At 46.5% G+C, this 27,894-nt stretch overlaps 1 protein-coding gene across 1 annotated transcript in view; it reads right to left on the bottom strand.

Annotated features, from left to right (window-relative positions):
* Positions 1-27,894, bottom strand: part of LOC138491245 (disintegrin and metalloproteinase domain-containing protein 9-like) — a 2,911,326-nt gene that overhangs the window by 2,835,890 nt on the left and 47,542 nt on the right. The window contains exon 2 of the mRNA XM_069617655.1: positions 11,478-11,551. Coding sequence (XP_069473756.1) covers positions 11,478-11,551 — 74 coding nt within the window. The remainder of the gene's footprint in view (positions 1-11,477; positions 11,552-27,894) is intronic.

The raw sequence follows: 27,894 nt of genomic DNA on the forward strand, positions 1-27,894 counted from the left end.
GCAGACGCTATTCGCAAAACTCTGAACCTTATGGGACATGTCTCAAAAGAAGTCGGAGACTACGCATTACTTAGTCTTGATGCTGAAAAAGCATTTGACTGGGTGGAGTGGAGTTTCTTATTCGCAGTGCTTTGTAAACTGGGCTTCTGGGAAAGGATGACACTGGCAATTGCGGGGATATACACTGAACGCACTGTGCGGTTAGTCGTCAACGGGAACACATCTCAGGCTTTCTTCCTTAGGAGAGGTACTCGACAGGGTTGCCCATTGTCCCCCCTGCTTTTTGCCTTGTCCACAGAGCCATTAGGCATTAAAATTAGGCAGGAGGAACAGATAGAGGAAATAAGGGTAGGAGATGTAGAATATAAGATGAGTCTTTATGCAGGCAACTTCCTTCTCAACATAACTAATATCACTAGCTCGGTCCAGAGGGTTCTTTGGATTCTGAGTGACTAAGGACGAGTATTGGGGTTTAAGGTCAATACCAACAAGTCGGTCCTTTTCCCCTTCAGCTGAGATGAGCACGACCAGGTGGAGGATATAGGCAAACTCGGGATCCCGATTGAAAGGCAGACTATACAGTACCTAGGGGTGCAGATTCCCAGGAACCTGAATGACCTGTATGTGATTAATTACCCCCGATGATACACAGACTCTTCGAAGATATGGAAGCATGGTCGAGGCTCACCCTGTCATGGCTTGGTAGGTTGAACTCAGTTAAAATAACATTGCTCCCTCTGGTCCTGTTCCTACATCAAGTCAAATGCAATGCCAGATATCCGATTGCAGAGTTGAAACGCAGAATTTCATGGCAGGGGCAAAAGCAAGGGGTACCGTACAAGGTGTTAATACAGACACAGGACAAAGGTGGGGTCAGGCTATCCGATATGTGCATGTACTATAGGGCGGTACAGTTTAGGGCATTAGTCCCCCAGTTAAGAGCAGTTACACAGAAACAGTGGGTGCAAATAGAAATTAGATCTGGCGACCAGTAACATTGGGGGAATGGCTATGGGTGATGCCAAATGCAATCCCGCTAAAAGTCTAAGGTCACAAGTTCCTAGGTCTGCTGTGGTCACTATGGAGAGATAAAAGGGTGATGATGGGAGTTACCATGTGGCTTCCCCGATGAGCCATATGGGGGCCCACACAATATGGGACGACATACATGACTTATCTAGGTTCCAGGACAGGTATGAGGCTGGTCTTGAAAGAGTAGGGCAAATAGTCAAGAGCAAGGACTTTGTGGATAAACGTGTCTTAGAAGAGACCTTAGGCAAAGGAACACTGTCTGTATTTAAATATCTTCAGCTAAAATGGGTCCTGATGTCCACAAAAGGGATGGAGACACTGCACAGGGAGCTAACGGCCAACAAAATGGTGTTGAGCACTGATACTTCCACGAATGGACTGATTTCGAAACTGTACCAGACCCTACTTTCCACGTTAGGAGGAGACATAGAAACGCACAAGTGGAGGTGGGAGAAGGACATGGGGGCAGAAGTGGATGAAGAACAGTGGAGAAAATTGTGCACGAGTGCCCATAGAACGTCCATACCATGCCAGCATAAATTGCAGGTGGCAGTGGGATCCAATGCGGCTTTCAAAGATGTTCTCAGGGATAGACCATTGGTGCTGGAGAGGATGTGGCCAGCAAGAAGATTACTGGCACATGTGGTGGGCATACAAGGAAGTGCATGGCATTTGGAAGGAGGTCCTTGGCTCGATAAAGAGTTTGGATGGGATTGAGAGAAGCCTGGACCCGTTAGTGCTTTTTGTAATAGAAGTGCATGAAGATGGATGGCGGAAATTGCAGCACATGGTATACTTCCTGCTGTTGGAAGCACATGCTTGCTAAGCAGGGGGATGGAAGAGGGCCATGCTCCCAAACGAGCGACAGTGGGCCCTGAAAGCCAGTGATATATATGATATGGAACTCCTGACAGGGTTGTTACACGACCAGCGACCAAGAGGAAGGAATGCCTGAGTAAGCTTAATGAGAGATGATCGTTGAGTCAGCCCATGGGAATCGAGGAATGATGGTGATAACATGATGTACTTGCACGCCGGACTCCGGCTGATATAGTTGTAACAGACTCACATTGTTTAGTGAGCACCACCACGCTGTAGTGCTAGCCGTACAGGACTTCATGACTTTTTCACTTACCTGCCGTGATTGGGCAGGGGAGGCTTGGCAAGGAGGGGGGTTTATTCATTGGTTAGAGAGTGGGGGAATGTTCGAGTTGTAAAAAACAAAATGTTAAAATAAGTGTTGTTGTCTCACAGGTATGGACTGGTTATGCTTTGTATTGTAACGTCACAACTGCCCCGGTAAGTCCCCATTCCGCCTACCTGGACCCAGACCCGAGTTTGGACCGAGTTTGCCTCCAAACTCGGAATGACCCCCACTATCTTCCTATAGAGTGCTGGAGGGGTTGCCTAGTATGCCCTGAGTCTAAACACTCATGTAACAGTCAAATGTTACCCTTTCCCACTTGAAATGGCTGGTGGCAGTGGTTTAAAACAAACTACCATGATTTTTCCCGACCGCGAACACCGGTAGCTAAAAATCAGGTCAGCCATGTTTTCCAATATGGCGCCCAAGAACTATCTGTAAAAACAGACTCTGATCGACTTTTTTCACTGTTTCTTTTAGGAAAGGTCCTTCTTGTGTTTAACTCTGCGTGCCAAACCAGGTTTGGTCCCTTTGTTCGTTGGCCTTAGGCGGACTTCAGTCCTGAAGCCCTCCTCTGGCGCCTGAGTGTCTGGGGTGGAAAGGATGTGAGGGAGGTGCCTGAAACTCCCTGTGCTTAGTTTCCTAGCAGACCTAAATGCAATCTGGTGTGATTGGCCGGCTGGCTGTCCAGCAAGGACAGCCACCCTGCTGGGTAAGTGACAGCCAGGCAGGAATGAATGGGTGAAAACTGTTTAAAAGCAGGCCTCTGGGACTTGGAAAGGAGAGCCGACCACTGGAACGAAAGCACCGAAGACGAGCTGAAGGAAGACGACTGCTGCAAATTCTGGTCCACCGCTGAAGCCCTGTTGCAGGTCCGAATTGCCTGAAAATCCATCGACAGAGAAGCCCTTCACGGTTTACTTCTTCCCTTGAATTTGGTGGGAACAACCAACTCGCAAGTCACCTGGACAGCGTCTCTATACTGGTCAAATTTTCTTCAGAGTGCTGTTGAAAACCGGATAGCCAGTGTGAAGGATACCAGTTTGTGGTCTTTAAGGCACTCATACCTTAAACTGACGTTTTGCCAGCTTGTGGCCTCTTCCCTGGGCAGTGCAGGAACCTCCCGACGTCCTCCTTCTTGTCCCCAAGACTGAAGCTCAGGAACAGCGAGATCTGCAGGAACTGCCAGGAACACCTGCCTCAGCTACAGTTCTTCTTCATTGAAAAGGTAATGCGCAAGTGCGGTCGAGAAATCCTTTTGGCCGCAGTGAAAGTTTGTGAATCTTTGCCAACTTTGAAGGCTTGTCCTTCCCTAAACCGACATATAACTTTTCGTCTGACCAACTACTTCTAAAAACCGTGGCAATGACTTAACCATTTACTACCAGAACTGTGCTATCCTATCCAAGACTCTGAACCATTGAATTTGGCCCAGGCCTATTGAATTGAATTGCCGGTTGTAGTGAGCTGAAACTATTTGCCCTAACCCTGAAAGTATTTGTGTCTTAATTCTTCTTAACCTTGTCTTTGTACCCCTTTTTTAAGTAATTGAAGTGCCATTTTGCTCCCACTTCAAGGGAGCTGAACTTGTTCAGAAACTGATTTGTTGTGTATTGTAGTATATTAGATTGTGATATTGAGCTGCTCTTACTAGAGGAATCTTCCAACTGACTGTGTAAATAAATGTATATTCTTTTACCAAGAAACCTTCAGTAAGTGTTTGTTTGAACCACTGTGATTGCTGTCCCTTTGTGTAACCTCTTGTACTGCTCACTTTACCCTTGAGATAAGTCTGGCTGCTCATCCACCGCTATCACATTACTGTGTAGTACAGGCTTGTACCAAAGGTGAAATTGTACTTACACTTGTAGTCTTAATTGTGTGTAGTGTTCCCAAAGGGTACTGCATGTGATTCTGCCTAACACTGGTGTACAGTGGTGAGGATAAAATATAGTTGTTACATTGAGAGTGCTGCTCTTACCTTTGTTCAAATAACCCTCACAAGGCTAAGCGCCACTAAAGAAGCAATTGTTTTATCATGCCTGATATGGATAGCTACTATAGTCACTAGCCCTACTCACTTTAACAGTTGATTAATTGAGAGAAATGTGTAAAGCTAAGAATCTCACTGAAAAAGGCTAAAAAGGTTGAATTGATAGAAAAGTTGTTGGAATATAAAAGTCCGAGGAGTCGGTCTGAAACACCTAACCCTGCAGCAAATGTGGAAAATGATGATGAGGATGATAATGTTTCAGAGTCCAACTGAAATGTTATTGATGACTTAGATGAGGCGGAAGAGTCTCAAAATGTAGGACCAGTTTTACCTCTACCTGCTCATAGGCCTCAAACTTTGGCCACAGGGATCCCATCAGGTCCAACACTAAGTCCTGAATTTGTATCTCTTGAGAGGATGAGACTTGAATTGGAATTCAAAAGAATCCAAGCCCAAACTGAAAGTAAGCATCAAGAACTTAAGCTCAGAGAAATGGAATTGAATGAAAAAGTTGTCTCTTGAGAATGGTTCTCTCCCAGAGTCTTCTAGGTCTTTCAGTCCTAAGAGGCCTTGCATGCCCAAAGATGCAGTAAGTATGTATGAGGTTAAGCTTGATATTTTGGATTGTCTGGCAACTTTTGAATATAGACATGGGATTCAGAACATTGCAGGGAATCAGTTGATTCATTGGCTCTTTTCTAGGCTACCCCCAGTTGCATTTGATGTTGTAATGGAGATGGGCAAAGTAAATAGAATGGAGTATGAAAGTGTGAAACTAGCATTGATAGCTTGGTTTGGGAAGACCCCTTCCCAGTACCTTAAGAGGTTTAGAACCCTCAAAAAGCATGATGGTACTCCTTGGGCTACCTGGGTATGTGAATGTTTGAAAAGCGTACATGGTTGGGTTAAGGGTTACAGAGCTAACACTTATGAAGGTATGAGAAATCTGTTTATGTTGGAATCTATTTATGATGCCTGCTCTCCTGAGCTGAGACAGCACTTGGCTCACTCTATGGAAATTGATCCAAAGAAGTTAGCAAGGGCTGCTGACTTGTGGGTTGCCAACAGGGCTACTCACAAGGATTCTGAAGCAAATCAGAATAAGGATGAGGGAAAGCAGCACAAGAAAGATAACAAAGAGAATTCAAATACCTCCAATCCAAAAGCGGGCAACAAACATAACAAGGGTAAACCATGAGGGAAACCGAATCAAGCTAGTGTACCTCCTGATGCTAAACCAGAAGGAGATCAGACCAAACCCCCATTCATAAAGATATTTAGAAAATGTTATGCTTGTGGGTTAACTGACCATGTGAAAGGGGATTCCAGATGTAAGGGTAAACCTTCAAGGATCCACACTGTCTCGTTAGCCTTCTCCCCAGAGGAAGAAGTACCAATGGCAAGCAGAAACTTTCACTTACTGGCTGAGGAACCCATGAAAGTCTCAGCCAGTTCTTTAGTGTCCCTGGGTCTGTGGGAACAGCAGAACTTAGATGTCTACAATTCCATTCCAGACAATACTAAAGAGTATTACAAAGACAGTGTTCTTGTGAATGGTCAGGAGACCCCTGCCATCAGAGACACTGGGGCCAGCATTACTGTAGTTGATGAATCTTTTTTCAAGGTAGAGGATGTTGCTAAAGCACCCAAATACCTCACTAAGCTTGCTGGAGGCCCTGTCAAAATGCTTCCACAGTTGCCAGCTCTCATCCAGTGCAATGACATGACTGTCAAGATACCTGTAAATGTGCAGAGTGAAGTACCTGGGAGAGTCCTGTTGGGGAATGACTTAAAAACTCTTGGAGTTGTATCAAGCACCCCCAGGCCTCCCAGCAAAAAAGGAACAGGATCAGACTAGGAAGGCCAGAGAGAGTACCTTAAGGGGCTGTCCAGGGGAACTTATAGAGGAAACTATAACCCCCAGTCCACAGGATTTACTGACTGCAATCTCTAAGAAAAAGTAGGAAAAGGGGAAACCTAAAACCTCCAGGAAGAAATCAGCCAGCACTCCTGTGCTACCAACAAGGACAACACTGAGAAGACTGTCCAAAATCACACCTGTGACTCCTCCACCAGCAGAGCCTGAGTGTGAGGAACAACCTAGTGTGGTTGAATCAGCTGCAGAGGAATCAGAGCTGGAAGAGGACCTGGCTCCTGTTGGAGATCTGGATCCTGCAGACCATCCTGAGCTGCAGTCTTTACTGGCAGAAGGTGGACCCTGAAGGGCAGACTACAGCAGAGGTCAAAGAGAGTGCCCTAATCTTGAAGGTCTTTGCCAACAGGCAGCTTCCCAGCTGGATGGGCAAGAGCCAGGGAAGCATAGGTTGTACTTAGAAGATGGCCTCTTCTACAGTGAACCGACTGAGTCTATCCCAGTGGACTACAGAGGACTTGTAGTGTCCCTAGAAAGCAGACAGCAGTTCCTACAGTTAGCCCATGAAATACCTTTGGCTGGTCACTTGAGCTTCAAGAAAACCTAAGAAAGGCTATCTCTGTATTTCTACTGGCCTAAATTGAGGTCTGATGTAGATAAGTTCTGTAGGAGCTGTCAAACTTGTCTGACATCTGGCAAGAGTGGAGCCAAGAATGTGGCACCCCTGGTGCCTCTCCCAGTGGTGGGAGTCCCTTTTGAGAGGGTAGGAATCGACATTGTTGGTCCCTTAGACCCTCCTACCACTTCAGGAAACAGGTTTATCCTGGTTTTAGTAGACCATGCTACTAGGTATCCTGAAGCCATACCTATGAGGACTGTTACAGCTCAGGCTGTTGCTAAGGCCCTACTTGGTATTTTTACCAGGGTAGATTTTCCTAAGAAAGTTATCTCTGACATGGGATCTAGTTATATGTCCCACTACATGCAGGCCATATGGAAAAACTGTGGAGTAACTTACAAGTTCTCAACTGCCTACCATCCACAGACAAATGGATTGATAGAGAGGTTTAACATTACAATGAAGATCATGATAGGTGCTTTAGAAGAACCCCTTAGAAGAAAGTGGGACATTCTACTGCCATGCCTTCTGTTTGCTTATAGAGAAGTCCCTTAGGAGGCAGTTGGATTTAGTCCCTTTGTGCTTCTCTATGGCCATCCAGTTAGAGGACCCTTGGCCCAGATTAAGGAGGAGTTGGAGAGTGCTTCATCCCCCAAGCCAGTGACAGTCACTGACTATGTGATAGGTCTCCGGAGGAGAATGTCACACATGATGGCAGAAGCATCAGATAACTTGAAAGCAGATCAGGCTCTGGTGAAGCATTGGCATGACCAGAAGGCCAACATGGTTCAGTTTACTCAAGACCAGAAAGTTCTAATTATGGTTCCTACAAGGCAGAGGGCCTTACAGGACAAGTGGATAGGACCCTTTAAGGTTGTGGGCAAACTTGGAGGGGTCAACTATTTGGTGGATTTAGGCAATCCTAAGGAGGCTCCCAGAGTCTTTCACACCAACCGTCTAAAAACTTATGTCGCAAGACCAGAAGTAAGAGCTTTGCTTCTAGCTTCAGCTCAAGAGGAGGAGGAGAGTGAACCTCTACCTGACCTACTCAGAGGACAGCCTTTAGATGAGACGATAGAAGGAGTCAATCCCTCTTCTAATTTGACACCCGAACAACAGGAGAAGTGCACGTTTCTGTTAAATCAGTTTGCCTCCCTGTTTTCACTATCACCAGGCTTGACCCCTTGGGGCCAGCATGATATTCTCAGTGGTGACTGTTTACCTGTTAAAAGCAGAGGTTACAGGATGTCAGATCATGTAAGAACCCACATAAAGGAAGAGGTCAATAAGATGCTTGATCTTGGGGTTATAGAGCCCTCTACCAGTCCATGGTCTAGTCCATTTGTTCTGGTACCAAAGGCAGGATCCAAGGAGTTGAGATTCTGTGTGGACTATAGAGCTCTTAATGCATTCACCAAGACTGATACCCACCGTTTACCAAGGACAGATGAACTGGTGGATAAACTTGGTTCAGCCAAGTACCTCAGTACATTTGATCTCACTTCAGGCTATTGACAAATAGCACTAACAGACCATGCCAAGGAGAAAACTGCATTCTCAACTCCAGCAGGCCTCTACCAGTTTAAGGTAATGCCTTTTGGACAAAGGAATGCACCTGCTACATTCCAAAGGATGGTTAATCAAGTTCTGAATGGGATGGAGGACTTCTGCATGGCATACTTGGATGACATTGCAGTGTTCAGCCCTACTTGGAAAGAACATGTTGATCACTTAGGGTACTATAGGAATGTCATAGAGAACTATGGGACCATAGCTTCTCCCTTGAATGGGATCTCCTCTCCCAAATACCCTAAAAAGGTCAGGTGGAATGAGGAGTGCACTCAATCATTTGAAGGCCTAAAGAAAGCCCTTTGTCAAGCTCCAGTCCTAAGAGCTCCTGACTATAACCAAACCTTCATTGTGCAGACAAATGCTTCAAATACAGGTATATGTGCAGTCCTTAGTTAACTGGATGAGAAAGGTAGAGAGCACCCCATTTGCTTCATCAGCAGGAAGCTGAAGGAACCAGAAACAAGGTGGGCAACCATTGGGCGTGAATGCTTTGCTATTGTGTGGTCATTGAAGAAGTTTAGACCATAACTGTATGGATCTACTTTTGTGATTCAAACTGACCACCAACCCTTGAGATGGTTGATGCAGATGAAAGGGGAAAAACCAAAACTACTGAGATGATCAATCAGCCTGCAAGGATTCGATTTTACCATTGAACACAGGTCAGGGTGTCACCACCAAAATGCTGATGGTCTCTCCAGGATGTCTGACCGACTGGAGTAAGGAGATTCATCCAGGAGTAGATTAAATCCTCCTGTCCCTTAGTCTGGGGGGGACGAGTGTTAGGGCGAATTCTCAAAATATGCAAATTTCCTTTAACTTTTGAGACCCGCAGCAACTTTGGTGGATTTCTAGGATTTTATTTTTTACCTGGGAAGAGTGTGAGCCTTTTTGTCCCACTCTTCCATGTATTTTGTGTGTGTTTTACTTTTGTGTTCTTTGGTTATGGAGTTTTTAAACAACTCCAGTGGCATCATCTGTTTCTGTGTGTCACACAGCACCTTCAGTGCAGTGGCACAGGAGTGTCTTTCAGACTCCCCAAGGTTTAAACACCTTCTCTGGGACTGACTACTGTCTCCCAGAGCCTGTAAAGTTAAATTGACTTTACTAGTCTCTTTAGATTTACTGACCCAGCACATCCTTTCTTACTATAGAGTGCTGGAGGGGTTGCCTAGCTTCCCCTGAGTCAAAACATTCATGCAACAGTCAAATGTTACCCTTTCCTACTTTAAATGGCTGGTAGCAGTGGTTTAGATCAAACTACCATGATTTTTCCCTACCGCTAACAACGGTAGCTAAAAATCAGGTCAGCCATGTTTTCCAATATGACGCCCCAGACCTGTCTGTAAAAACAGACTCCGGTCATCTTTTTTTGCCATTTCTTTTAGGAAAGGTCCTTCTTATGTTTGTCTCTGCGCGCCAAACCAGTTTGTGGGCCTTTGGCGGGCTTCAGTGCTGAAGCCCTCCTTTGGCGCCTGAGTGTCTGGGGTGTACAGGATGTGAGGGAGGTGCCCAAATCTCCCTGTGCTTAGTCTCCTAGGAGACCTGAATGCACTCTGGTGTGATTGGCCGGCTGGCTGTCCGGCAAGGACAGCCACCCTGCTGTGTGAGTGACAGCCAGGCTGGAATGAATGGGGGTAAACTGTTTAAAAGCAGGTCTCTGGGACTTGGAAAGCAGAGTCAACCACTGGAACGAAAGAACCAAAAGGAGAGGAAGGAAGAGGACTGCTGCAACTCCTGGACGACCAGTGAGGCCCTGCTGCAGGTTTGAATTGCCTGAAACTCTGACGACAGAGAAGCCCTTCAAGGTTAACTTCTTCCCTTGAGTTTGGTGGGAACAACCAACTCGCAAGCCACCTGGACACTGTCCCATTCTGGTTGAATTTTCATAAGAGTGCTGTTGAAAACCGGATAGCCAGAGGGAAGGAAACCAGCTTGTGGACTTTAAGGCACTCACACCTTAAACCGACGTCTTGCTACAGCTTTTGGCCTCTTCCCTGGGCAGTGCAGGAACCTCCCGATGTCCTCCTTCTTGTCCCCACGACTGAAGCTCAGGAACAGCTAGATCTGCTCAAACTGCCAGGAACAACTGCCTCAGCTACAGCTTTCTTCATTGACAAGGTACTGTGAAATGCGATCCGGAAATATTTTCGGCTTTTGAGAAAGTGCGTGAAACTTTCCTCAACTACGAAGGCTTGTCCTTCCCTAAACATTTGTCAAACTTTTCGCCTAACCAAATCCTTTAAAAATCTGTGGCAAAGACTTAACCGTTATATACCAGAACTGTGCTATCCTATACAAAGGACTCTGCACCATTGACTTTGGCCCACGCCTATTGAGAAGAATTGCTGGTTGTATTTAACAGAAACCCTTTGCCCTGTCTATGAATGTATTTGGGCTGTCTATTCTTATAACCCTGTCTTTTACATCCTTTATTAAGTATCAGAAGCGCCTTTTTGCTCCCACTTCATTTTGGAGCTTAACTTGTTCATTTACTTACCGGTTGGATTTTTGTGGTGTATTAGTGTGTGATATTGAGCTGCTATTGTTAGAGTAATGTTTTATAACTGATTGAGTAAATAAATGTATATTCTTTTACCAAGAAACCTTGAGTAAGTGTTTGCTTGAATCACTGTATTGGTTGGTCCTTTGTGTAACTTGTTCTGCTGCTCACTTAAACTCTTGAGATAAGTCTGGCTGCTCAGCAATCGCTACCGTTTTAATGTGTAGTACAGGCTTGTACCAAAGGTGAAATTGTGCTTACACTTGAAGTCCTAATTGCCTGTAGTGTTCCCAAAGGGTACTGCAGGTGATTCTGCCTAACAATCACCCCCTCAAATCTTCTTCACAATATACATTGTTCCAATTTTTCCCAAAGCTACGCCGATGTTTTATGAACTGCATTTAAAAATACAGATGAATAAAATGTACACTGCATTGATCAATGTATATATGCATAGCTAGAAGTTTTCTGCCTCCAAGGGCCAAAATGATTGCAAAAAATGTTATGAACTACAAACCTGCAGTTTGCATGATGAGGCCTGAAGTAGATTTTTGTTAATATATCAAACTATGTATATTTGTTGAACTTTTTACAGTTTACATTGTTGTAAAGTGCCCCTTCGTATTATCGGTTCGACATGTGAATATCAAACAGCATTCTCAAAGCTGACCTCGTCATTGTAATATGATTCGTATGTGCAATTTCTATACTTAATGTTTTATAAATGTTTGAACAGAATACCGTATTTTCCACCGCTCTTCCCAGCAACCTCTGGGGTACTGTAATTTCAGATACAGGCAACAAAGAATCCAAGCCTAAGGGAACAATATATTATTGAGTCAATAACGAAAAGTTATCATTGATCTTCACAAAGTGCATGGATGGCAAAAACATAAACTTTCACATTTTGTCTGCATTACCTGCTATAACACATAGGATACATTTCACCCCTGTGCTACTTTAAAAGCAAACAAAATCTACTAGAGGTCTCAGCATTGGTGGGGAATTACTTATATGGTGTCCAGGTAGTAGGTGTTACCAATATCTCTGCATTTAACACATCGTCAATTTAAAATCCTGACTGATATTATCACCTACAGAGGAAAATGAGCCTCGCCCATGCCCTGGTGGAGGGGGTTGGCACAGGCTTACCTTAGTGACATTGCAAAAAACAGAATTCCACTTCCCCAAACATTCGGCCCGAGTTACATCACAGCCTGTTGGCACATGCAATACGTTGGGGCAAATACCAATTACTTAGGTAGGAATCACTGGCCATCTTAATCAGGTATTGGGTAATTCACTGGTTAGGAAATTATCTTGCTCAGGCTTGTGGGGGCACATGTTATAACTACATGCCAAGGTGCATTTGGAATGGCTTCTCTGTATGCGTATTTGACCTTTTCTTTCTCCAAATTGGGTTTTATTTGAACACTCCTCTATGGGGTAAAATTCTATCTGGGTTGTTTTACAATATTTTATCAACCCAAATGATTCCCCCCTCTTGGAAGCTGGCAACTGTGATTTTAGTCTTCAAAGGGGGAGACAGGTTTTCCCCCTTCAATTATAGACCAATTTAACTGTTGGAAGCGACAAATAAGATCTTTGTGAAAAAATGCTCCTTGTTGAACTCCACAGCTGGGCTAGGGAATGCGGTAATATGGATCCTTATCAAGCCGGTTTTAAAAAAGGGGTGGGGGCAGACCTCAATAATTTTGTAGTCTCACTGGTGGAAACCCAAGCAAGGGCTCATGAAAAAAATTGCATCTAGCTTTCCTTGATGTGAGTAAAGCGTTTGATTGAGTGGATCGCGCAAGGCTTTGGAAAGAGCTAACTAATTGTGGTTGCCTAGCCCCGCTGGTTGGTATTTTGGTGGCTTTACATAGGGACACAAAAATAAGGGTGAGTTTGGATTCCAAGATGGTGCCTGGCGTGAGAGGATATGTGTTGCGGTCTCTCCCATCGCGACGCAGCAATAAAGACAGACAATAAAGCGGATTACTTGCTTTAATATTGGTACGCACCCCAGCCGGAACATTCACAACACGAAGGTCGCCCCTGGGTGAGCTCTATCGACCCCCAGAGTAAAAGAGGATTCCCAGCAATCGGCGCAGAGCATCACGGAGGCGCGAACCGAAAGCAGGGGAGAGTAACTGCACCCTGCAGCGTCTCCTCCCACAGCAACACCTTGCCACAATAGAGGTGCGCAACATCTTGAGGACGAAGATTCACCCTCAGGGGTTGTCCATGGAGCAGGGAACGGTGACGGAGACCGCTCCAGACCCCCAACGCGAGGGACACATACAGAGGAGAGGGATAGCCTCATTGCGCATAGGAGTAGAATGGTGGGTCCTCCGATCCTCAGCAACTGAGAGGACAGGCGGGAAGCCCCGCGGAGCACGACAGGGACCAGAGAGTATTCCGCAGACCTGGAGCGGGCACAACACGAAGGGGGATCTGAGCAGCCAAGGCCCCAGCAGCCTGTGAACAGGGGAGAAACAGAGGAGAGGAGGGAGACTGAGGAAGCCACAGAGGGGAAGCCACCATCCTGACAAGGTACTGCCCCCCTCCCCCAGAACCCACCAGCCTCAGCAGAATCCCCCCCCCCATCAGCATTCCACAAGCCTGGAAAAGGCGCCCGCACCACCTGCAGCTCCTCCGCAGTAACGACCTGACACCCCGTTCGCTCAGGGAAGGCTCAGAAGAGCCAAGCCACAGGCGACAACGCAACTCAGCCACCGGGGCCAGGAACTACAACAGGGGGGCCATCTTCCCACCACAGACCATCCCACCAGTGGAAGCAGGAAGAGGGCACACCCCCATAAGCCATATCTACCAGCAGCAACAGAGCAACAGGGGGTAACCACAGCAAGGTGGGTGTAACAAAACCCACAAGGACTTAAACCAGCAGACTAGCAGACTCTACGCTCCCCAACACCAGAGAGAATGCAATGGGCATAAAATGGCCAGAAATTCTATCACAGTACAATCCTTCCTGGCAGAAGCTAAACTACTCAGCCCTCATTTGGACACAAACAGGGCCCGGCCCTCCATAAGGATCCTGCAGAACATCCGGCAATGCAATAGTGCGAAATCCACCCCAAAGAGAGGACCAGCTTACCCTCTAAGGTCCTTGGACCTCAGAGGCCCGCAAGGCAGGGTAGAATGCCCAGGATCAGAAGGGAGGTTGCTAAGCCAGCGCTCCAGCATTTCGCACTAAAACACTAGCCCACTGAGGGGGAAATGTACTGTACCTCAGACCCACAACATCCCTCCCAGAGGTGAAGTTACACTACGACCGCAGTCCAAGGCACTCTGGACTCCCCCACGCCCAGAAGGGAGCGGCCGCCATCTCTGGAATGCCCACATGTCCAAAACAAGAGGGAAAGCCGCACAAATGGTGACACAAGCCCCCACTCCTAAGCAGGACACAAGTCTCCTGCAATTGTGGAGTGCAGACACTAACTCCCAATCGAAAAAGAAGTGCCAGGGAGATCCACAACAGACCACAGTCCCAACCCTTACACATACGGGGATGGCTATGAAAGAGGTCATGCAACAGTGGTTTAAAGAATTTCATGAGCAATTCATGACCTCGGTACACAACCAGTTTGAATCTTTAAAGGAGGATATGAAACAGGCGGTGCTAGAGATAAAAACAGACGTAGCTAGCGTTGAAGAGACAACACACATAATGGATCGAACGCTGCACAACATGGAGGAAGAAGCGCAGCTCAATGGGGAAACACAGGAACGCCTGGCCCGCATCACACAAAATTTGGAAATCCAGTGCGAGGATCTAGAGAACCGTTCCTGCAGATCCAACATTAGGTTCAAGAACATGGTGAAGTCGGTGGAAGAAAAGGATCTCAGACTAGCGGTTCAGCAAGTATTCAAAGACATTCTTTCAATAGAACATGAGACAGAGATTGAAATCGACAGATCCACCGTGTGGACCAGTGCAGAACAGAAGAACCAGGAGCTCGCCCCAGCGATGTCTTGGTCGCTATCACATCATACCACCAGAAGGAGCAAATCCTCTGTAAAACAAGGACAATGGGGCACATTCGAATGAATGAGGCAGGCATACAACTATACCAAGATCTGGGCCTATCGACCCTGCAGAAACGGCGAGACAGGGGCCCAATTGTCAAGGAACTGGCTGCAAAACAAATTTGCTACAAATGGACCTTCCCTTTTGACCTCCTGTTTGCGTGGGAAGGCAAACAACACAGAGTATCTACTTGTGAGGAGGGGCGACAGATTTTGAATTTACATAAAGAGGACGGAGAAGCGGACATACACTCGGGAGGGGACAAGCCAAGAAGAAAGCTGTGGGAATGGAAAACGATACACCAGAATAAGACACCAGCAAAGGGCAGTCGGAAATGATGTCTGCAGGAAATCCCAAGGAGGCAGCCCTAAGACCCAACAACCGAAAACTACAGGGCATGAGACAGAGACGTCCCCCCATAGGTGCCAAGAACCATCATTAATCCGTCAGGTTTAGAGTGGCCACGGGGGGCCAACTCCAGGGTCATCCAGTGGAATCTAAGTGGGGTTTAGGAACCCCCACAAAGTTATCCCTGAGTCGACTGAGGGCCGGGTGTGGTGAGCACTTTGCCCGAGCAGCCATAGGCCCCTGGGCCCTCCTCAGGGCGGTTACAAGTTGGGAGGGAGTTTTAAAAGTTGTGAGTTCTTATGGGAAGTGGCTGGGTGCAGGAACATGGGGAGGGAGAAGGAATCAAGAAGGGACAAAGCAGAGCCAAGCGGGGTACACAAGTGGGGAGGGCGAAGATTGAAACTAAGATGGGAGGGACAAGAATTCTGACATTCAACGTACAGGGGCTGAACAACCTTGTGAAAAGAAAGAAGCTAGTACACTTAGTCCAACGGGGGAAGTTTGACATTGTAATGCTTCAGGGGACCCATATCAGAGGGAAAGACAAGGTGAAATGCCACCTGAGAGGGTACGACCAAATAGTCCAATCAAAAGCACAAGAGAATAAAGCAGGCGTATTGATTGCATTTCATAAAAACCTGACAATACATATACAAAACACACAGACCAACAACATGGGGAGATATGTATTTGCAAATATACAACTCACGGGGCAATCCTTCACACTAGCCTCAGTATACACCCCAAACGCGGGTCAAGACGGATTTCTGAGAGTTACCCTAGACAAACTGGAGAGCTTTGCTACGGGACAAGTGATACTGGGTAGAGACTTTAACTTAGCATGGCACCCAAATCTAGACAGAACAAGCTCCGGAAGTCAGGGTCAGGGAGCTCCCTCAAAAAACCTATGCAAAAAATTGAAACACTTGCACTAGGAGACATATGGGGAGTGAAAAAGAGTCAACAAAGAGGGTACACCCACTTCTCACATGTACACCACACGATGTCTAGGATAGACTACATTTGGGCAGCGGCCGGGATTTTAGGGAAAATCCAGAAGATCGATTTAGGCACCATATCATTGTCAGACCACGCTCCTCTATGGGCGCAACTCTCCCTAGCCCCACGTAATCATGGACTGTGGCGCTGGACACTCCCACCAGACTTACTATCAGACCCCACACTATAAAATAAGATTAGAACATATATACTGGAATACTTCATCCTAAATGATTCAGAGAATATCTCGAGGGAGACCATCTGGAGGCATTCAAGGCAGTCACGAGGGGGCAACTCATTGCACTGGAGGCGGGTAGAGACAAACAGAGGTGGCGATGGGAACTAGATCTGGAAAATAAATGGCGAGAGACTCAGGCAGAAATCGCACAGAAATCCACTAATAAGTTGAAAAAAGCAGTTAGACATGTCCAAGGACAACTGGATTCACTCCACATGAAAAGAGCGAAGAGACATCTCTTGTCGCTGAAAAAATGGTACTATACAAAAGTAAACGAAGCTGATAAGCTTCTAGCGAGACAGCTGATGGCTAAACAAAACACGCAAACGGTAAAGAGAATCATAAAAAGCAGAAGGGAGATCCAGACTAGAACAGACAATATACAGAACACCTTTAGATTATTTTACGGAACTCTCTATGCCTCCGAGAACCCCTCAGAGAGAGACAAGTACACATACTTGAACACCTTAAACTTCCCACCCATATCGGAACCTGAAAGGCAGAGGCTGTAGGGAGAAATACATCTAGACGAGGTAAAAGAAGCAATTTCAGAACTGCCCAGAAATAAGGCTCCGGGCCCAGATGGGTACACTGCTACCTTTTAAAAGAAATTTGCAGACATTCTGGCCCCCATTCTAACATGCCTATTTAATGCATTCAAACAGGCAGGAAACATTACTCTTCGATGAACGAAGCAAAGGTCCTAGTTTTCCACAAACCAGGGAAAGACCCTGAACTCCCGGGATCATACCGCCCGATTGCATTAATAAACCTAGATGCAAAAATATACATGTAAACTAGCTAACAGACTAACGCAAGTTCTTCCGCAGTTGATACATTAAGACCAGTCTGGCTTCATTCCCAATAGGCAAACCCACGACAACATAAGAATAATAATACATATAGTGGAAAAGACAGGTATCTCCCAGACCACAGCCATTCTGCTTTAATTGGATGCTGAGAAAGCGTTTAACCGAGTGGAATGGTCAATACTATTTCGAACCCTGAGACACATGGGCTTCAGAGAATCCTTTATCAGAATGATCCAAGCTAACTACAAATCCCCCATCATCCGGATAGCAATAAACAGGAACATCTCAGACAAAGTATTCTTAGAACGAGGGACAAAGCAGGGGTGCCTATTATCACTGCTTCTTTATGCAATCTTCCTGGAACCCCTCCTAATTCGAATCCAGGATACTGAAATACTGAGAGGCATAGGAAGAGCAGGAATCCAACATAAAGTAGTCGCATATGTGGATGATATGTTGATGGCACTGTCAGACCCAGAAAGGTCACTGCCGGCTACGTTGCAGGAAATAGAAAAAATGGGGGAAATATCAGGCCTAAAGATTAATAGGCAGAAGTCGCAAATGCTAGTGCTACCTGGGGATCGAGTAGCGTTAAAAAAACCTGCCCTTGGGAGACCACCAGGGGGCGCAGACGGCCATGGCAGCCTGATCCGCAGCTCCTGGCCCAACGGTGAGCCAAGAGATGATTATGTGTTTCTACAACCTCTGCTTGGAGTGCTTGCCAGGGGCTGCAGGGAACCAGCCTGCGGGCTCAGTGAGGTGGGACTGTCAGAGGGTCAGAGCCAGTCTTCGACCCCCCCACCTCTGCGGCCGCTGCTCACCTCACCGCCTCTATTGTTACCATTCAGAGGGGTACATTGGTGGGAAGAATTCTTCTTCTACACTACGGGGTCAACCAGTGAAGAGGAATTCTGACAACCAGGCACTGAAAACGCAAGAAGCTGATATTCCCCAACAATGGCAAAAACTCTCCAAAGCGGGTAGAAAATATGCTAAACTAAGCCCAGAGTCACCAACAAAGCCCCCATTAAGACAGAGAAAAGGGACAGGGTGCCAATGATCCCAAAACCACACTCAAAAATTGAAGGGAAGGGATTCACATAAGAGGTCACTCGTGATGGTTGGGTCACGAATCTAGTGGCCCTCAATTTCTAGAGGGCATCTCAGCTCACAGAACCTAGGTCGTTCACATTAACCGCGGTTCAATTGATGGGTTATTTTTCGTCACAGTTCAGTTAATGGGGTTAATTTGGTTAATAGTTTAGGGGAAGGGGAAATGGGGCAGAGACACACATTTGGGCAGACAAATACAGAAGACCTGGGATGCAAAACAGCAATCCGAGCAGGTGAACGACTGGGGAAGAGGGGTAAGAGCGGGGAGGGACCCGGTTTAATGATGACAACTCTAACCAAACCAAGGCAAGAGATAGGAACTCTGAAAATAGGCATGCTCAACGTGAAAGGGCTCAACTCACGCACTAAAAAATCGTTAGTGATACAAGAATTCGAGAGAGAGCAGACCTGGACCTGCTCTTCATGCAGGAAACCAGGCTCAGAGCAGGAGAAGAAAGGCCAGAGAGGGAGAGGAGTTGGGCAGACATACTGGGCCTCAGCAGACCACAAGAGAGGGTGGGGGGGGGTGGCCCTAATACATTACAAGAGGTTTAAGGTAGGAAACCCGGGGGTACAATTATTGATGGAGGGGAGACTCCTGATATTGCAGGTAGAATGGAGGAACTCGCCCATAACTCTAGCAGGCGTGTACACACCAAATCAGGGCCAAGGGTAAATTCAACAAAGCAGCCCTAGCAACCATAGTGGGGACCGCCAAGGGTCCCATACTGATAGGGGGATACTTTAACTCGTAGGCGGACCCTCAGATGGACAGGAAAGACACACATGGGATTACCAGAAGCCTCCCTAGAGAGGACTGGAGCAGATTTCAAAGCTGCATCAGGGGAGATGATTTGGTGGACGTCTGGAAGACAATCAACACAGATAAAAAGGGATACACTTCTAGATCGGCCGTCCACGGGACGTTCACCAGAATCGATTACCTGATGGTGACCAGAGAAACCAGCCCAACAATTAGGAACATTTAAATACGCCCAATAGGATGGTCAGACCATGACATGGTCACGGCAACACTAGAGATGGAGGGGCTGAGTAGGCGTGGAGGTGTAACTATTTCCTTTTAAAGGATAAGCTGTTCTCCCAGGAACTAGAAAGGGGTATACAGGAATATTTCCAGATTAACGATAATGGGGAGGTTGGTATCACAACAGTATGGGAAGCAAGAAAGGCTGTTTGGAGAGGGCACCTGATGAAACGAGGAGCCCTGTAAAAAAGGGAGGCTGCGGGGAGAGAAACTGAGGAAAGACATTGGGCCTTATTACGAGCTTGCCGGTCCGGATACAACGGCACCGGTAAGCTTGCCGGTACTGTTGTATCCGGACCGGCAAACTCTGAGTTGTGCCTTTCATTCCGCCAGGTCTGACCTGGCAGAATGAAAGGCACCCGCGAGCACAGCATTTCAGATGCACAGGCACCGTTATTAATGGTGCCTGTGCATCCGGCTTCCCCATTCCCATTGAGCCCCTCAGTGCTCAAATGGGAATGGGGAAGAATTTTTTCCGGCACCCAGGAATGGGCAAATACCGGGTCCGGCAAGGCCGTAATGACCCGGTAATTGCCCATTTTGTGCGCCGGAACAAATGCAACTCCGGTGACAGCCGTGCCTGTTTTACAGGCATGGCTACCGCCAGGGTTGTAATGAGGCCCATTGTATGCTTAGAGCAGAAACTACATGTCTTGGGTTCGTACAGAAGTGACCACCTGGAAACGCTAAAGCATAAAAGGGAAGAGATGAACGCACTAGGACAGGGGGATGTTATGAGAAAACTGACGCTCTTTAATCAGAAGTTCTATGAAAAAGGGGACAGGGCCAACAAAATGCTGGTCAAAAGACTAAGGGCCCAGAGAGCGGAGAGATGGGGGAATATATTTTAAAAAACGGTTTAACCCACCTAACACGTACAGAGCAAGCCCTCCTTGATTCCCCAATAAATCCGGAGGAAGTGGAGTCGGCAATTAAACGCCTCCCACGCCGGGGAGCCCCGGGTGAAGATGGGTATACAATGGGCTTTTACAAACACTACATAAAGACCTTATCCCTGCATCTCGCTAGACTGTTCAATCACATACAGGAATCAGGCCAGGCCCCGCCCTCATTTTCAGTCGCGCACATAGTGGTGATACCAAAAGCAGACAAGTATCCCACCTCATTCAAATCTTATAGGCCAATCTTGCTGCTAAATACAGAGGCCAAGGTCTATGCGAGAGTCTTGCCACACGTATGGGAAGATCTAATGCCCCGCCTGATCCACCCAGACCAGGTGGGTTTCATTAAAGGGAGGTAAGGATCTGACGCTACGAGGAAAACCCTAAACATCATGAATCATTCTATGAAAATAACCGGCGGCCATGTGCTCCTCAGTGTCGATTCAGAAAAGGACTTCGATAGGGTGGAGTGGGCATTCCCATTGGGCTGTTTTGAGATACATGGGATTTGGAGAACATTTCCTAAAGGAGATACAAGAAGTATACGAAACTCCAAGGGGCAAAGTGGTGGTGAATAGCAAGCTCCCTTAGGAATTCTGTCTGACTAGGGGAACCAGACACGGCTGCCCCCTGTCGCCGCTCCTATACGCCCTTTCAAATGAACCGGTTGGGAATACAATAAGAAGCGATCGTACTATCAAGGGAATTATGGTGGGCGACACAGAATATAAGCTTGCCATGTTCGCGGATGATATAATGGTTTACTTGACAGAGCCCAGCACATCTCTACCGAGGCTACTAAGAACACTGAAAGAGTTTGGTAAATGGGCAGGTCTGAAGGTAAATGAGGAAAAGTCATCTCTCTTTGCATACAAGGCCCCTCTGGACCCTGGAGAGGGAAACGCGTTTACAGATAGAATACCCACTACACAACAAATCCTTAAGTATCTGGGGATCAGAATCACCAAAGACTTAGAGGACCTCTACAGGGATATCTGCCTCCACTTCTGCAGGAAATAACCAAGGATCTGGAGGGGGCAAGCTCACAATATCTTGGCTAGGCTGCCTTAATGCCATAAAAATGGTTATACTGCCAAAACTGTATCAATACCACATGCTACTGATCGCTGTCCCTACCTCTCACTTCACCAAGTTGAAAACCCTATTAACGAGATTCTTGTGGCAGGGCAAAAAACAACGCATTGCTTATGACAAGCTTATCCAACCAAAGGAGAAAGGAGGAGCAGGACTACCGTGCTGCTCAATAATGTTCCCTCATCCCGCACCTGAAAGGAGATGTGCAGAAACAATGAGTGGCCATTGAGAACTATCCACCTAGACCAGTGTCCCTGAGTGAGTGACTATGGGCCCCCAAAATCTCTTTCCCCAGCAGTGTACGGGAACATTTTGCAGTCGGCCCGCTGATGCGACTGTGGTGGAACAAAAAAAGAAACTGAAGGTCTGACAACCTGGCCCTCTCCATTGAGCTGTATCTGGGCCCACCCATTAGAGATAGGGCCTCATTACGACTTAGGCGGTAGCCATGCCGCTATTGGCAGCATGGCTGCCGCCGAAATCGGGTCCGGGTTCCCAGAATGGGGAATTATCGGGGCATTCCGAGGTTGGAGAACCCGGTAATTCCTCCCTCCAGGAACCCGGGCCCGGACCTTCCCCATTCCCACCTGTGCCCCAATAAGCTCAATGGGAATGGGAGAGGGTGCAAACAACGGGCCGATAATGAGCGGCCCGTTGTTTGCTCCCTAACCAGGCGTTACTTACCGGGTCCCGCGCGGGGAGCTTGTCATGAGGCGGAACGGGTTTAACAGGTCCGCCTCCTTTAGCAGAGCCCGTTAACCTGTTCCGTCTCACTCGTAATGAGGCCCATAGACTTCAAGAACCTAATCGCTACCAGGAATGGTATGAAGTGGGCCTAGAAAGAGTGGGGCAGATCCTAAAGTGAGATGGGTGAATAACAATCCAGGACCTGGAAGCAGGATTACAAATGAGATCCCTCGACGTGTTTACATACCTGCAACTGAAAGGGGTGCCCACAACACCAACATGGAAGAGTGAGCTCCAAAGAGACCTCACCAATTTTGAACGGATACTCAGCGAAGCCCACTCGTCTAAATGACTCACCTCCCGTCCATACAGATCCCTGATAATGGAACTGAAAAATAACCTGGAGTACCTCAAAAAGAGATGGGAAAAAGACCTAAGCCCCCTAATGTCAAACCAGCTATGGTCAAGGATGTGCAGAACAGTGCAAAAAATATCGATCTCAGCACAATATAAGTTACATGGATTAAAGCTACTGCACAGATGGCAGTATGACCCCCTCAGACTCTCCAAAATGTTCAGTCAAGCAAGCCCCTTGTGCTGGAGGGAGTGTGGAAACCCTGCCGACTACTGGCACATGTGGTGGGCTTGTCCCAAGTTCCAAATGTACCGGAGTGAAGTACTGGCCTAGATATAGAACATAGAAGGGATGGCCAGGGACAAGGATCCAAGGCTGGTGCTATTCGTACTTGAGGAGAAAGAAGGACGCTGAGTAAAAGTCCCACACATGACCCATTTCCTCCTGCTCGCTGCCAGGGTCTGCATCACTATAGGCTTGAAAACCAAGAGCCTTCCTACAGAGAAAGCATGGGCCCGAAAAGCCAGAGAACTCTACGAAATGGAGAGCTTCACACCGGCCATTCATGAAATATCCCCTAGCAGGGAAATGGAATGGGCAAACTTCCTCGAAGTCTACAAATGATGGAAGGAATATCCTCAACCCAAAGGAAATTTATGGAATAAAACGCCGGCTCCCCAAGGAGTAAAAGTTTGCAATCTGCCCAGTCTCCAGGGAGGGGAGGGGGGAGTTAATAATAAGTCAAAAGTTGAATGGTAAACAAGCTTGTATTATTTCCAGACTGATTGTTTGTGCATTCTCAAGGAGAACTGAGATTATAGATGCTTTGAAAACTATCAATAAAATCAAAAGTGGCTCGGTTGTGGGTACTGAAAGAATGGGTCCCAGGGAACTCACACAAGATATGGGCCTCCCAGGACAGAGCGGTAACGGCCACCCCCTATCAAATTTATTGTGGAAGGGAAAGCACTCCAGACACCCAAACCTCCAAATAAGTAATGTGATGAAAACTACGCTCGAGATTTGGGACAGGGCAACTAGTGGAGGCATTCTAACACAAGATCTGGGCCCCTTCAAGCCCATGTCGGTAATCCAGATTTCCCTCCTGGGATGAAAAAGGGGGCATACAGAAAATGGGAAGAAGCAGGGTGTACCAAAATAGGAGATATGTTCCACAAGCAGAAAGTTATATCCTTCGACATGTGCAAAACCCAATTAGGCCTGACAACCAAAGATAGGTACAAATATGAACAACTTTGCCACTGGCTGTCGACCCCGCAGATACAGTCAGCGGTAACAAGAGAACTTACCCCATTCAAAACCTACCTAACGACCCGGAGAGGATCGAGGAAGTTGGTCTCGGACATATACAAATTCCTGATCACTCACATTGACGGCACCCAATGGAGTCATATGAAGAAATGGGAGAAAACACTACAGAACACAATCCCGAAAACACACTGGCAACACCTGTGGAGGGCAATCCCAAAACTAACTAGGGCAATACAAATCATAGAAATGTGGATAAAAATCCTAGTCCAGTGACCCTACACCCCGAAGAGTCTACATGCTATGTCCCAAAACATTGTCATCATTTTGAATGCAAAAGGATTGAATGTAATACATTCAAATCAAAAGGAACGGAAAAAAAAGACTGAATGCCTTTTTTAATGTATTTTAATTTTTTGGTTTTGGTATAGGTCAAATTAGAGGTTTTTGGCCAAAAAACAGGGGTTTGCGGGGACCCCCCCCCCCCCCTTCCCCAAAAAAAAAAAAAAAAAAAAAGTGCATTTTTTTTTCTGGTCCTTTTGTTTCGAAGGTATTACATTTCGAAACTTTGGATTTGAATCTTTGACCTTGAACCTACCTGAACAATCCAAGTACCTGCTGGCGGGGCTGCACTCAGGAAGGGGACTGGAGACCTGTGGGGGGGTGCCCAGGAATCCGGAGGTTTTGGACCGATGTGAAATCCCAGTTGGCAGAGATCTTCCAAGACCTCGGGATGGGGGGAGGGGTAGACGAGAAAGTCTGGCTCTGTGGACCCCAGGGCTAAAAGCTTAACGAAAACACAAAAGAGGATCTTCATGGGACTTCTAATTGCGGCTTGGCTTGCCATAGCGCTAAAATGGAAGCATAAATCCCCCCGTCCATTTATGAATGGCTACATAGGGTTTGGGCGTTCACAGTGATGGAATGGACCACGTACAAATTACAGGGAGACCAAGACAAATTCATGATTGAATGGGGGGCACTACTCACATACTTACAAAGTGACTACCCGCACAAAATCAGAATACTGGACCTGTTTGGCTCATGAACTCAACCACAAAACTTGGGTGGCAAGGACAAGACCCTTCTGGCGGAGGGGATGTGGAGGGGGCTTGTGGGAGGGGGAAAAACATTTGGGGTTGTTATTTGATATGGCTGTAAGCATTGAAAAACCAATAAAAACAGGTTTAAAAAAATAAATAACTAAATAAGGGTGAGGTTGAACACCCAAGGGAAATGCACGAAATTGATTGATACCAATCGGGGGCTTCGCCAAGGTTGCGTCTTGGCTCCCTTTCTGTTTAATTTTAACATTAGGGGAATGGGTGCCTGTTGGAAGTCCAAACGCACTAACCCTCCCAAGTTGGTGTACACAAAAAATCAATACTTTAATTACGCAGCAGATACCATTATCTTTGATTTAACGCCAACTGGCCTGCAATGAGCACTAGATGGACTTATTGTGTATCTAATTTGTATTTATTTGTTATTTATATAGCGCCTTATGCCAAGGCGCTGTACAAAACCAATTTTACAGTACAATATAAATGAACAGGTGGATACAATAAAATAATATAGATTACAGTAGAACTCACAGTAGAATTAAGGCAGAAGTAAGATGGTCTTTAGGGCAGAACTGAAGGTGGAGTAAGAATGAATAGACCGGAGGGAGAGCATTCCATTAAAGAGGAGCCAGAAGAGAAAAAGAACGGAAACGAGAGGAAGCACAAGGGGGACGAGGAACAGTTAAAATAAAGTGGGTTTGGGAACTAAGAGTACGGGAGGGGACATAGAAGGAAACAAGAGAGGCAATGTAGATAGTAGCAAGTACATAAAGAGATTTAAATATGTAGCAGAGAAAATTGAATTTAAGCCGAGAGTAAAAAGGTAGCCATCGGAGAGAGGCCAAGGAAGGGGAAATGGAGTCACAAGTAGGTAGGGAATACAAGAGACAGATAGAGGAATTGAAAATAGATTTAAGGGGAGCTAGACAGGAGGCAGGAAGACCAAAAAGAAAAACAGAACAGTAGAAAAATCGAAAGAAAATTAAGGAAGAAATTAGAAGCTTTGTAGCCCCGAAGGTAAGAAGAGATCTAACTTTCCGGATGTTAAAAAGATGAAAGCGGGCAGGAATGAGATGTAATTGAGATATGATGAGCAAAGGAAAGATTACCATCAAGGTGAAGACCAAGGTTGCGGGCAGTCAGAGAAAAGGGCAGATGCGATGGGGAAAAAAGAACAAATGGGAGGGGAAACAGGGAGGGGGGATAGTATTGGTGGGAAAAAAGAGAGCTTCAGTCTAAGATGGATTAAGGACGTGAAAATGGTCCGACTTCCAAGTTCTGATCACGGAAAGACGAGAAGAAATATTTGCATGTATATCAGACGTGAAAGAAGAAGGGTGTCATTGGCTTAAAAGTGAAGAGACAACCCAAAAGAAAAGATAATCTTAGCTAAGGGAGAAGTATAGAAAGAGAAGAGAAATGGACCAAGGACAGACCCTTGTGGGACACTGTGTAGAAGAGGAAAGGAATCCGATTTAACACCAGCACAGGATACTGAGTAGGTACGATTAGCAAGATAGGATTGAAACCATGAAATTATAGAGCCAGAAAAGCCAAAGGAGAGTGAAAGAAGAAGTAATGTGTGATCCACCTTGTCAAAAGCAGCGGATAAATCCAAAAGTATAAGAATAGAAGAACAATTCTTTCCCCATGATAACGTTCTTTCGACTGGATGTTCCTCCCACGTATTCCTCATCTTCTGATATCTCTATATCCAGCTTCAGCTGCTTTGGAAATGTTTTCAAGCAGAGGGCACTGCGCGTTGATGCCTGTCGACTCGATGTCCCTCTGAGGCCTCCGTCTCGATATCAACGTCATCGATGGTATAAAGCGCACCAAGCAACCGTTGGCTTCAGTTCCATTTTTAAGGTGTGTATAGGATATTCTACACCCAACAGTTACTGCTCCAGAAGGAGCGAAGACTGCAATCACATGGAAAATTCTACTGCAGAGCAGGCTGGGAGGGTCGATAAGGAATGCGTGATGAGGAATGCGTGGGAGGAACATCCAGTTGAAAGAACGTTAGCATGGGTAAGTAACTTGTTCTTTGAATGGATTGTGTCGTCTCACAAGGGAGAGCGAGAGAGAAAGAGAAGGTCCTCGCTTTGTGGAAGCCGTATTGGAGGGCAGATGGGCATGTCCAGAAGGTCCGTGTACCACGTTCTCCTGGCCCAATCCGGAGTAATTAGGAGCATGGATTTCCTGAACCTCCTCAACCTCCTGGTGACTTGAGGAATGGCGGGGACTTCACTGGAGGAAACACGTACAGGAGTGGAAACTACCAGTCCACCACGAAAGCATCTCCTAGAGCTCTTCTTAGGGGAAATTCCCTTGAACAGTACCGCTCGCACTTCCGGTTGACACCGGTCGTGAACAGATCCACTTGAGGGGTTCCCCAAAGGGTGAAAATCTCTTGAAGGACTTCCTGGCTAGTTCCCACTTGTGTGAGACTGTGCTCTGCCTGCTCAAAGCATCCGCTGCCGTATTCTCCACACCAGCTAGGTGAACTGCAAATAGGGAGATTCCTTCTTGAATTGCCCAGTACCAGAGCTGCATTGCTTCTCTGCACAGTGCATCAAAGGGCATGTTAAGCAGTCTGGATTGCACATCTGGAGCAAAACTGGACTTTCTTAACCAAGCAAATCTGTGCATTACTGTACTAGCCGGCATGGCCCTGCTGATGCTGTCAGCAGTGTCGAAACCTGTCTGGAGGGATTCGCTCATTGCGTCCTTCCCATTCTTGACTAGATTTAAAAATCCATCCCTTTCCTCCCCTTCAGAGATATGCTCAGCCACCATTACTACACATTCCCAAATAGCATGGGTGAATCTGGCCAACATTCACATAGCATTCGCTGACTTTAGGGTCATACTTCCAGCAGAGAAAACGTTCTCGGCCAAAGCATTGTAAAGCTTGTCATCTTGGTCAAAGGGAATAGTCGGGTATGCATTTTTGTCTTGAGGTGGATGTGGCAGCTTGTACCACTAAACCTTCAGGAGTGGGATGTTTCATTAGATAACTGGGGTCACTACTGGACACCCTTATTTGGATGTTAGTTTCTTATTCGCTGCCAGAGTTAATTCTGGCGTCTCCCAATTTGTATTTATTCTCCTTTGCAATGCCACGTGAAAAGGAAGAATAGGATCCTCCTGGGGTCCTTTATGTATAATGTCAGT

Source organism: Ambystoma mexicanum, chromosome 10 (assembly GCF_040938575.1).
Source record: "Ambystoma mexicanum isolate Mex_15411 chromosome 10, UKY_AmexF1_1, whole genome shotgun sequence".
In the NCBI taxonomy this organism is placed as follows: Eukaryota; Metazoa; Chordata; class Amphibia; order Caudata; family Ambystomatidae; genus Ambystoma; species Ambystoma mexicanum.